The 13174-nt window shown below is 41.7% G+C and overlaps 1 protein-coding gene across 2 annotated transcripts; it reads right to left on the bottom strand.

Moving 5' to 3' along the window:
• Positions 1-585: 585 nt before the first annotated feature.
• Positions 586-7952, bottom strand: si:ch73-206p6.1 (phospholipid scramblase 1). Of its 2 annotated transcripts, none has more exons than XM_027017789.2 (7): positions 7783-7952; positions 6991-7068; positions 6775-6817; positions 5892-6112; positions 4120-4281; positions 2006-2164; positions 586-1884 (listed from the first exon to the last, which is right to left on the bottom strand). In XM_027017789.2, exons 2-7 carry the CDS (start codon positions 7060-7062, stop codon positions 1855-1857), a joined length of 687 nt encoding a protein of 228 aa, XP_026873590.2. In that variant the 5' UTR covers positions 7063-7068; positions 7783-7952; the 3' UTR covers positions 586-1854. The 2 variants fall into 2 exon arrangements, with proteins under 2 accessions (XP_026873590.2, XP_026873591.2); XM_027017790.2 differs by lacking the exon at positions 7783-7952 and adding an exon at positions 7545-7776.
• Positions 7953-13174: the final 5222 nt, after the last annotated feature.

Below are 13174 nucleotides of genomic sequence, written 5' to 3'. Positions count from 1 at the left end.
CATTTCATCTTGTATTTTCCATCACGTTGACTCTTTTAAAGTCCTAATGATCTTAATTAGCATGTGCACAGGAAGCACTGGCTTCTGATACTGACTCAGCACTGCTCAGTAAACAACAGGCTTTGTTCTCGGAAAAGAAACGTCTGTCATCCTAAAGGTCTGCACTTGCCTACTGAGCAAACCGTATATTTGTTACATCCACCTCTTTTGGTGAACCGGGTCCGTAGAGGTGTGATAAGGTGGTAGTCCTTGCTGTCAGAGTAATCAGAAGGATGGGGCCACGGGAAAAGTTCGTGTGGGAAGTGTTTACGCAGATCCACTCATTCTAGATCAGATTTCTGTATATCCCCCATTTTGTGGCTTTGGGATCCATTTCATACACAGCTTTCCCAGGGTTCATTTATCAAACAAACGTGCATATTATTTTTACTGCCTTCCTTGCATCATTGTTCCCTTGATCTAAAGTCAGAATGAGGTTTATGTCAATCCATTGCAATTAAGGTCACAGTTATGTTAAACCTTCCAGTATAGTTAATTCATGGTTCATAATAGTCAATAATTAAAAACAATTAATCAAATTAAAGATCATCTCACCGAAGGTTATATAGCTTTAATAAATGTGTTATTTGATGTTACAACTGTAATTTGCTTTTGCGTACAATATATCTGGATAAAAATTTTCCAAAGAGCCTTGAAAGCTTAAAATAAGTATTTTTTTAATAAAATAAAAATAACCAGTAAAACAAGGCATTGCTTCGACTAAATTCTGTGCATCAATGTAAAACAACAATCACAATGGGGAACCACTGAACTGGACTTTTACGGGTAAACGTCACATGGATATGTCTAAGATGCAAGCATCAACCGTATGCATGCGTACCTGAGTCGTAAATAAGTGTTAATAGATCACTCTTGAAACAATACAAAATTCAATCGGATAAAGAGCACAGACGGTGGGCGGACATGGTGAACAGGCTGCCCTCCACTGACCACTTTTGGTATTACTATAATGATGTTCCCATATCCTTTTAGTGTTTGACGCTAATTCACTTTATACCACCAAAAACAATAAGTTAAGAGACATTTAAATAAATACTGCTAAAACAAACACCAAGAAATGATTAAATAAATCAACAGTGCTGATGTGAAAAGTACACAAATAATAAATTAATTGCATATTATTACATGAGCACAGATTACAATGATTTTTTTTCAATGGCTGGCTATATTTCAGATGCTGACCTGAATCATGGATGCCCACAGTTACATCACATCATTAAAACAAATGATTGCAAAAAAAAAAAAAAAGATGGACAATTTGATATTTTGATACATAACTAAGAGTGATATAATCACATGTTGGTCGCTCATATCAGTATCACCTCAGACCTCTATGAGCCAGTATAGACTTCAGCGCCAATATTACAGACTTCCAGGTGTTGCATCGTAAAGTGTCCTTTGTACATTTTCTGTGAAGCAGTAATGTTAACCATAAACACGACACCTTACACTGTAAGCACACGTTTCAAATAACTATAGTTACTTCATGGAGAGGGAGTCAGCTACACCGGGTAAGCCATATATGTTCTCTTGGGGTGCATTACGCCAAAAGCAGTGCCAAACAATCCTCTTTTGAAATGGTAGTATAGGTAACTGTTTAAACCCCTTTTCATAACATTTCTGGGGGTCCCTGGCCTATATCTGTCTAATCCTACACCGCCAACAGCTATGGTATGTTTGCATGCATTCTCTTAGGCAGCGGGGACATGGATCTGATGGAGGAGAGCAGAAGATGGTCTTCTGTCCTCCTTTCTGCAGGGAACATTATCCTCACGGGCTCCGTCCTTTCAGCAATCAGTTGTTGGACTCAAAGAACATGAAGTCCTGTCAACGCGACACGGAACAAAATGGACAGTTAATGCCTGATTACGGTACATTTGGGGCCTCGGCACAGCACCAGAGAAACAGAGGGAGCAGTGGCGTGAGAGAGCCAGAGAGCACTTACAATGAGGAAGCAGGCACCAATCATCACAGCTTTCATCCTGACGTCGAGGTCCATGGGGAACTGGATGCCGAAGTTGTCAGCGTCCGTGAAGGCCTCGCGTAGAAGACCTGTCCATTGTTTACTGATCTTCCCAATGCCAACCTCGTCCATGGTGAGAATCTGTCAGATGCGCAAGTGGTCACTTACCAGCTATGCGCGTGAAAATGTTTTAAAACAACTGGACTAGTGATGCAACTGAAGCAAAGGCGTGGTTCTCTCCCCCTGTAAAACAACAGCTCTGCATGCAAGTTAACAATCAGTGCCTTGATTTTAGCCCAAAGCTTAGCTGGAATTGACACACAAATACAAATGCAAAAAAAACACCATTCTTTATCATGCAAGGCTTTGCAGGTGCTTGTTATTTTATTTAACCCTGGTTAGGGGTTTAATCCTGCCAACACCTCACAGAACAGAGGGGAAAGCTAACTGCTGAAACAGCCATTAGAACCTGACCAGTTTAAACTTATTCTTATATACATAACTTCTGATGTTTGTCCGGTGAGTCCAGACCTATGAATAACGGACCATTTAGGATGCCTGCTGATGAAGTTATGTTTAAACTGAGCCACAGCTTACATTCCAGACATGTAATTGGCCTAACTTCTGGTTACAGCCAGTCATTAGCAGCACTGTTTAGTCCCGGACAGCCAGGGCTTATACAGCAATGAAGGGACAACTGATAACCTGGAAAAGGTTTGATTTCGTTTTGTTTGGTCTTGGTGTCTGTTGGCACCAGCATTCATGTACTCGCACAAGCTGTGTCAGACCATCTGCTACTGTATAACCCAGTTGTAACCCAGTTTGTTCAGGTCAGAGTTCATAACAGCCTGAATTAGTAGGAGGACGCAGTTTATATGTGAAAAAGTGTTGTACTTTGGCAGCACGGTGGCTTGGTGGTTAGCATGTTTTCCTCTCTGCGCTATGGGCCTTGCCTCTGAGTCCCTATCTGTGTGGGTTTCCTTTGGGGTCTCTGGTTTCCTCCCAAAAACATGGAGGTTAGTTGATTGGATATTCTAAATTGTCCTATATGAATGTGACTTGTGTGTGTGTGTGTGTGTGTGTGTGTGTGTGTGTGTGTGTGTGTGCATGTATGTCCAGTGATGGTTGGAGCTCTGTCTTGGTCTGTAGCTCCTCCCCTTCCCCTGCACCCGGCGTAGTGTCTGATTGAGAGTACACTGTGTGCAAATTGGCTGTCGCTTCTCAACGGTATGTGAGTGATTGTAAAAGCTGATCTCTGTCTGTAAAGTGTCCTTGAGTCTAAGAAAGGTGCTATATAAATTTTAATAACAATAAGATGTTTTTTCTCATTGGACATCGGTTCCTAACCTCACAAATGCTTTTGACCGAATGGGCACATTTGGAGATACAAAATCTTGTGGAAAGTTCAGATAAGGAAACTCAGATAAGTGGAGCCTGTCATAACAGTAAAAGTGTGGGGGTACAAATACATGTGACCCTGTAGAATATGAGTTGGGTCTCGAGGACAGAGTCTGAGGGTCTACTGTATATTGAGGATCTACGCATTATTTGACTCCTGCATGGGGCATTTCACATGTGCAACACCTTGTGTACTGACCCTGGCAGGCTCAGCTCAGCATAGTTCTTTTCTCTCAGGGTTGAGTTGGAACCAGAGCTGGGCTGAGACGTGTGGTCTCATTTTTATGCTGCCTCGCCGAGACCTAGGCAAGTGTTAAATTCCTCACACTGCAATGTTATTATCTTGGATGCAAGTGAAGTGAAGTCTAGACACCCGATGAGTGAAGCTTTACTTTAGGTCCTCAAGAGAGGCTGCCTAGTTTACCTTGGAAATTTGGCTGAAGGCTCTTAAACTAGGACAACTGGGGGTTTTTTTTGGTTATGAACTGACACAGTCCATTTCTGTCCTCTTTACTGGGGTGTGAAAAATCGCGGCTTTCGGATTTGAAAGGCATCCGTGCTTTCAACACGGCAGGAGAAACCCAGTAATTCCTCACTGATCCTGTGAGGTTTGTGCCACAGGTATCGTTTTTCCATTCAATCACACATCATGCAGAGTGATGGTGGGTTATGCGGGTACGAGGGCAGAGATACATCACCTCAAAGTCCACGTCTGGAAGGCAGCTCCAGCCACAGAACGGCCCCTGCAACTTGAGAACTGGCTCGTGCCGTTCGTTCTGGATGGTGAACTTGGGGAGGAACGGATGCCACTCCTGCAGTACATAACCCACAGTGACCCCAGGAGGGGACTGGATCTCCAGCTAAGGGGGAATATGAGGGGGGGAGAGAGAGAGGGAGAGAGAAAACACATTTTGGCTTATATGTCCAAAAAATAAAGGAGTGAGATAAAACCACATAAATCAGAGTCTCTGTTATCACTTCTGTAGCCCATGCAGATTTACAGTACGTCTGCACAAAATGTCATGAGAGCAACTGAGCAGTTGCTTCCGGTCCAGACTCACAGGACTGCTTGCAAACTTGGATGCAGCAAGAGCACCCCCTGCCAAAGCATCAGAGCAAACCCAGAATGGTTGTGCGCTCCTTTATGTGTTCATATCGGGAACGTCATTACGAGTGTACGTTCACAGACTGCAGGAATTGCCTCCTTTTCTCTATTATTAATGTGTTTGTTATGAGGTGAGGGGGTGAATTACTAAGTTAGACGTTTTCCAAAATGGTGTTTAAGAGGAAAAGTGAATGCAAATACTGTAGGTTAGCTAAAGCATTAAATGATCTCGGCCACATTATAAATGTGAGTTCCTGTAGTTTTTATGCAGTACAAGACAGCTGATACGGTTTTACCAAATGACAGAAAAGCCGTAATACCATGAAACTTCAAAACAACTAACTGACCTTGCCAGTAGAAGTACACACTGCTCTTTACTCAAGTAAAAGCACAAACACTCCAGTTATACTCTGGTGAAAGTTGAAATATAGGTGTTTTTAAACTCAAGTGAAAGAATAGAAGTATGAGCAACAGAAGAAAAAAATGATTTTTTTTTTTTTTTAAAAAACATCTCCAAAATTTTTTTTACAGAGTGTTCTTTGTTAATTACCTTTATATGCAAAATCATACATATGGCAGATTTTCAATTATTACTTTTATTTTATTTTATTGTAGGGCAAAAACATTATAACCAGTCACAGGTAACCTCCAGAAACATGCAGATATATAAAACTCATAAGACCCCTTCGCTGGTTTCGCATCTGGCTAGATTTTGATTGGCTAGCAATTTGACTCATACTGAATTGTTAAAGTACACGTTGCCTGACTTATTATTATAATTTTTACAACAATACATATAAATGAAGCAAATAATACTGATAAAATCTGGCTACATTTTTATTCATATTTGATGCCCCCTTTATAACACATTAATATTTTTATTTTAAAAGGCAGGGGACATCTTGAACTAATATGGTAAGCATAATACTTCTAGCTGTTTCATTTCTGTTACCCAATTGAAGTGCAAATGGACTCTTTGTGTGCCACTTTCCCTTTACAGTGACCTTAACAGTGTGGACGAGGGCGTGTCCACTCTATTCATGGTAACGGTGTGGACGAGGGCGTGTCCACTCTATTCACGGTAACGGTGTGGAGGAGGGCGTGTCCACTCTATTCACGGTAATGGTGTGGAGGAGGGCATGTCCACTCTATTCACGCTAACAGTGTGGACGAGGGCGTGTCCACTCTATTCACGGTAACGGTGTGGAGGAGGGCGTGTCCACTCTATTCACGGTAACGGTGTGGAGGAGGGCGTGTCCACTCTATTCACGCTAACAGTGTGGACGAGGGCGTGTCCACTCTATTCACGCTAACAGTGTGGACGAGGGCGTGTCCACTCTATTCACGGTAACGGTGTCCACTCACCTCCTGTAGGCAACACGGGAAGCAGCAGGACATGCACTTCAGTGGGCGGTTGATAGTGATCACTTCCTGTCCGTAGTTGTCGAGGACACGGATGGCGAAGGGGCGCAAGGGTCCGCAGCACTGCCGGCTCAAACAGTCATTCTCTTCCACGGCGTAGTACACGTTCTGCCCCAGCGAGTTACGCAGCTCATACTTGTTATTGCTCTCAAAGCCAGCCAGAGCTGTGAACACACATTCACATACAGGGACACTGGGCATGGGTCATTTTCCTGGATGATGAAGTACACTCCCTGAACGGGACTGCTGTGTTTGTTCTGGGGGGTCAGGGTGTGTGTTTTTCCCCTGTAGGACCTGGGTTCAAAACCTGGGTGTGCTTGCTGCTCTCTGCCTTTGCCACTGAATGTCTTATTTAAGCAAATGTCATAAGTGAGGTGGGGTCAGAGGCCCCCGGATCTGAGCCGAGCCGTTATGGGTTCGGACCTGCCTGATAACGTATGTATATGGTATACTTCATGTTCAACTGCAAATAAACCAGTCCTGCCCACCTACTCCACTTATTGATATCTTCTATGGATCCAGAACATCAAAAGAGCAAAAAGACATCACCTATACCTGACAGTTTTAGCCAAAGCAACTTACAATTACAACAGAACACAACTTGAGTGCTAAGGGTCTTGCTCAGGTACCCAACAGTGGCAGCCTGATCTGGCAACCTTTGGATTATTAGTCAAGTACCTTAACCAATGAGCTACCACTGCTCCAAGATTTAGCAACATCACCAACATTCATCTATACAACATCACCAAGATTAATCACTTCTACAACAAATTTGATATAAAACTTTAGTGTAATATTATACAAACTTAAGGCTGAAGCAGCTTACCCTCAATGAGTTCCACCTTCTGTTTAATCAGTAGTTGATCAATCTGAATTAGTGAGAGAGAAGAGGGTTTAGTCGTCTGATCCAAATACTTACATATAATCAATCCGCTGTCAACATTAATCAAACCAGGTTTATTTAAAGGGTAAGAATACATAGATTATGTGTTCTGTCCAGAAAGCCAATTCCTATGACACTAAAAGCATGCACAATTGTCACCTGTGTGAGGTATTCTAACCCAGGCGGACAGCCTGGCAGACCAGGGTTGGGGGCCATGTACATATGCTCCATACCTTTCTGTTGAGAGAGACGTAGAATTAGGTCAAATTTTAAGTAATTGTGGACTCGTTAAGGAATTTTAGCACCACCTGCTGGTTAATGTACATACAGCAATTCGAATACAGGTACATTTATAATGCATTTCTAGTCTTAGGAAATGAAACTAACAGCGAGCATAAAACCACCGGTGAGCGTATGCTGTAATAATAGCAACCTGGAGGTGTTTCAGAATAAGGAAACGTCCTGGACTACACAGCCGTCCACAAGATCTCCACAAGATCTCCCACACTACGCAGCACGTATTTCATGCAAACAGCAGCAGCAAGAGCCCAGACGGAAACGCTATACACCTCCCGGCAGAAGTACGCACGTAAAGTTGCGCCATGTTTGTCGTTTTAAAAGACACGCAAAGTGGGGGGTGGGGTGGACACCAGGTGTGTTTTTCACCGTCAGTGGATGTCGTGCGTAAGCGAACAAATCCACGGGCATCTTACCAGTTTAATGTCAGCCACAAAACCCGAAAACAACGCGCCCGTCCAAACACAGAGTAGGCTTGCTTGTTCAGACTACAGCCCACATCTTTGCTAAAAACAGGACTTCTAAAAACAGCTCTCGCTGCTGGCATGAAAACCACGACCTTTTAAATGGCACGTTTAATCAAGTTACACAGAAAACGAATTTGAAAAGAAAATAACAACAACCCACCCGCCCCAGACCCCATTATGAGCCTACCTTATTATAGGGGGATTAACGGGGTGCCTCGGCGCTCCAAGCCCCATGTAAAACAGCGCAGCTCATTGGCTCACACTGTTCTTTCCATCCGTACGAGCCAATCCTTGTTCAAAGGCAAGTGCGGCTACGGAAGCATCGTAGGACCACGCTGGCAACGAGTTTGCAGTTCATCCGAGGCAGTTTCGCGTGACATAAGCAAGCTCGCCTGGGACTGTGCTTCTGCGTGCACGTGACATTTCAAAATGTAAGCTCGCGTCATAGACCTCATCTCCTCGTGGGCTTTAAATCGCTTGATTAAAAGATGTACATTTTGAGTGCACTGGTCTTTTTTATGACAATGTCACATAATCACTAGTCCATTATAAAAATTATAAATTACATTATAATTATTATTATGCCCCAGTGTACACCATGGTGTTTCTGTTGATATCTCTGTATTATGCCATATAATGCATTTAAATATGTGTTTGAAGAATAGAGAATATTCTCTCAAATATTAAAACAATTAAAATGCTTTTTTTTTGCTGTCACAAAAAATGTGTTCTTTCAGCAGTTCAGCTTCTGTGATGATAAAGTCATAGCCTGTTCAAGTCATGCCTGCATATTTAAAATAAAGCACATGTTGCCTTATACCACGCTTAACATATCGTGTTGTGTCTATTATGAGTTATTGTGTTATTCTAGCAAACATACTCAACCTTTCCCATTCTTCTAACTTCATGCCATCGTGAAGGCCACACCCATGAGGTCAAAGTTAAAAGTTACAGCCACCTTGGGCAGCACCCTTGAGCAGACTTTTGTGTTCAGGGAGGGGTCGTGAGTAACACCTCTGGAGCCGAGTATAACTCCCAGGAGTTATGGTGGTGTTGGTGCTTTATTCCTTGTTGAGTTAATTTTCAGAGCTTTGCTGCTCATTATGTGTTTGTCACTCATCCGTGTGTCTGGAATTATGGATGCACAGATGACCAATGGGAGAAATATTTTTGAATGGTACAAAAGAGATTGTACTTGTACCAGGTGTACAATAATAGCTTCATTGTTTGAGTTGCTCTTCTGGTCAGATTGCTGTTTCCTGTATTTTCCTTCATTTCTCATTCTATCCTGTCTTTTTTTTTTTTTTTTTTTTGTGCAGAGGGATCTACATTAACATTTGTTTTTTTTGGAATCCATTTTCTTTTGGAACAGGGAAACTAACATTGTGTTGATGCTACTATTGTTTTTTTTTTTATTTGACGTTAGCTCAGTCTGAAGCCTAATTGTTATGATTTATTCCATTGGACTATACAAGCTGCCATTTCTTTACCCACTTCCTCCTAATACGAGTCCCATTTGTCTCTTACGCAGCCCACATCATTGTGGCATGCTTTCTTTATTCCTCTCGCTCCGTTTATGGTGCTATCTCTACACTGCCTCAGCCAAAGGCTCTGGGCTGGAGCCTGTCATAGCATAAGAAAGATGGAGCTCAACTGTGTGAGTCTTTGTTCTTGTAACCAGAAGAAGGGGATCATGCCATTTGGCCAATTCCCAGTTTAAAGTGATAGGATTTTAGTTTTGTTATCCTAAAACCATCGCACTGGGCTGTGAAATGGGGAGACGTCTCTTAAAGGGTTCAGATGAGCCTCCCTAGTGGTCTCAGGTCTCTCTGCTTGTAATTCAGTTCTCAGGAGCTGACAGCTGCCATCGGCACCGTTCTGATCTCTGTTTTATAGCAGAGTATCATTTTGTCCCTAGGTTATGACCTCATCTTGGACAGTTTTCCAGATCTGATTCACTGGGACTCTTAATCCAAACATGTAACATAAAATTCAAGAAGATTCAACAAACTTTATGGTCCTGAAATTAAATAATAAAGAATCTGAAACCATAACTAATTGCATACGTAGCCCCCTGAAGTGAGCCAGATACCCCACACTGACTATCCCAGACTTTATTATGTCCAACCAAGCCAAGTTTAGGAATTTTTTGCCATTTTTACTTTGGCATTTGATAGTCACTAAACACTGAACATTAATTTCAAGAACAATGACAGATTACAACCAACTCTTTCCCATTCTGCATTTGAGACCCAGATTAGCTGAGACCCAGATCACACCCAGATTAGACTACTCTAAATCTGCCTTTAATGGGCTTCCATCCTGTGAATTAAAGTAGTTGCAGAAATACCCAGAATGCATCCGTCAAGGTTTGTACATTTACCCAGGGCTGTATTAAAGCATTCTGGAGCCCTTGGCTAACTCCACCTCTCCCCCACCACACACTACATCAACACATCAATAATACATCAACACATTTATGAAAACATATACATCAATATGTTTATGAAAGAGAAATGTTAACTAGGGGATGTACATCAGAATACAAACCCCTTATATTCACATTGGTGCAACCACAATATTTTAACAGTAGTGTAAAGCTAGCCACAAAGATTGATTTGATAAAGAGCACTACATAAACCACAAAAACACAATCTACTGACACATTTATTTGCAAAAGATCTCTATAACTTCCAGTTTAGAAAGACTAATACCAGTTATCAGGATTTAACCAGCACGATTAGGGCCATACATGCATTTTGCTGGGGCCGAACCCCACGGTCCACCCCTCTACACCCCTCCTGGAGACAGGGCCAAGACTCTGAACACTTTTCCTTTACATCCTTGGGCTTATATGTTTCTCTTGTCATTCCAAATCAGTTGAAAACATATTTTTTTCATCTCACTCCTGATGTTTGTGTGTGTTAACCCTCGAGAGCATCTGCTTATGAATATAGAGGATATAAATCCACAAGAACGTGGTCTGATAAACAGTCCCTGTCAGAGACCAGTGTAACATGCATGCTGGCTATCTGCAGGGTTTTAGCTAGACTATACACATGACTTTTGACTGCAAATGATGACACCAGACTGAACGTTTTGTACCTATATTTTACATAACATCAAAAATCTACTGCAAATGTACTATAGCATCTATTAATAAAACCCGACCATATTCAAAAGCGGTGTGGACTGCGTTCATAGAAAGAATCCATTTATTTATACAATCCAAAGTATAGTTCCAATTGAAAACTGATGTTGTTTCCTCATCTCTTTACCCAGTTCAGTTTCTGTAATTGTTTCTTGTGTGTGTGTGTGTGTGTGTGTGTGTGTGTGTGTGTGTGTTATGTGGTAGTACAGCAGTATGTTGTGCTGTAGTACCACCACTCCGTCCGTCAACATCAAAAATGATGACCATGTCTGTAAAGGGTTTACAGGTTGTCTTTCTCCAATTCCATATACTAAACAGGATTCAGTTTTCCATGTTTTATGTTTGATTCAGGGGAAGGTCTCTAACACTGCATCTCATCCATGAAAACCTCATACATGGCTGCATGTACAATATGACTGCATGGAGCGTTTAATTTTGTGAGCATGGAAAAACCCAGAAATGTGACTTGCAACAAATGATCATGGAATTTAATATGCCAGACACTTTGAAATGCTAAAGTACTAAGTATGGGGAAAATAATAATAATAAAGGAATCTTATCAGCTCACAGACTGACTCCTTTGACTATAACCCACAGGGAATTTAATTGCCTGCTATAATCACCAAAGAATTCAGAGCAAAGTCTTGCTCATCACCTTGAAGAGGACTACCGTACTGGACCTGCTTTTTTTTTCTGTTCTAAAGGCCGTGTATGTCATTTGCAAACCTTCTTCTTAAAGCTGTTAACGTCCACTCACTTGCTTTCCAAACTTGAAAGCCACTGGATTTTCGTGAATAATGGAATTTCTTGAAATATTATGGATGGTCAATTTAATGCTAAAAGTGGTTAAATAATGTTTTTGTTATATGTTGCTTTTATAAATATTACATAACAAACATAATTGATAACTACTATTGCAGACAGAAGTATGGATTTTATTAGGACCAGAACGTGACTTGCCAAATTAATCAACAATCCTAAAATCTACTAACTCAAGGCAATGTTGACAGCAAAAAACAAACAAACAAACAAACAAACAAAAAAAAAACAATGACATTGCTAATTGCCAGACCATTACTAGAGAGAGACCTAGGGCCAAATTCCAAGCGATTATCCATATTTAACTTATATTTAAATTTTACACAGCAAATACCGGCGCAGTAACCCGTTCCCACGTTTATAAATGTGCACTTCCGGAGAATTTCACTCTTTGCGTCATATGGTTCGCTTGTGACGTTCCTAATTCGTAATAGAACGAGCTTGATCCAGTTAGCTGATTGGTAGATTTATTTTAAAGGCTCATTTTTGTTCTCTTTTGCCATCAGACATACACGTGTTGTTGTTACAGAGCTAGGCGCTACTATAAACAGACAGGAGAGACATACGATTTAGGTTTTTTTTTCCCTTCCACGATTTAGAAGAAGCACGGATGTCAGCTCATCTTTGGGAAAGTTGCAAATGCGTGTCGTTTTTACGCAATAGTTTTCGGTGCACCACCGCTCTCGTGACTTGGTTCAGTCAGGTCTTTTCCGCTTGGGCTGCGCATTAATATGCATGAGCTCATTTACATGTCGATTTTGATTGGCTTTCACCGAAGAAAACCGAGGGTTTCGCTCAGCGGTAAGCCGACACCGTATGCTAATTAGCGTTCCGGTAACTTTAGGAATTAAACAGCGCCGCGCACCTTTTACGTGGCGTGCAGTGCGGCTACCGTTACGTTTCATGAATATGCCCTTTAGTGTTCCAGACTTTAGACAGTCATTAGTTTTACAGGACTTGCAATTACCGAACATGACAAATTTTTATGTCCTAGATTGTCAATGTGTCCAATTACTTTTGCTTCCCCGACACATGGTGTGGACAGGAATATGAACATGGTGTTGTGTGAGGAGAATTCCCTTGAGTTTGTACGAAACTGAATCATACTGTCAGATATCTTCATGGTGACTATGTCACTGGCAGCGGTTCACTTGGTATAGATTCAAATTCCTCTTAGTGTAGTCACGGTCTCCTGTAGCTCGTCTAGTCAGGCAATGTCGGGAGACTGAGTACACACACTGTCATACTGACAGATGTCAGCTGCTTTGATGAGAGTGTTTAATAAATTCTGTGAATAGGCCATGTTTCATTTCAAATCCAGTACTGGGGAGAGATAAAAACCTTAATTGTACAACTCATGACAAACAGATGCAGCTTTGTTCAGCTACTGTTGATTGTCCATGAGAAACTGAACACAGGACACATCAAGCCCACCCTTGGGGCAGTGATGTCCTTGTGTTTCATCTGGGACACGATGCTTATCAACCAGTTAATAACGCACCAAGCAAACGAGTCCAGCATTTGCAGTTGCGTACTGTCACACCATGACCGTTGTCAGGAACGGTATGCGTCAAATGGCCTTCATCAAATGTTTATAGCAAAAGGGTTT

The sequence above is a fragment of the Electrophorus electricus genome, chromosome 10 (assembly GCF_013358815.1).
Source record: "Electrophorus electricus isolate fEleEle1 chromosome 10, fEleEle1.pri, whole genome shotgun sequence".
In the NCBI taxonomy this organism is placed as follows: domain Eukaryota; kingdom Metazoa; phylum Chordata; class Actinopteri; order Gymnotiformes; family Gymnotidae; genus Electrophorus; species Electrophorus electricus.
The sequence above is the reverse complement of the archived record's forward strand: the minus strand, read 5'-3'. Positions and strand labels throughout refer to the sequence as shown.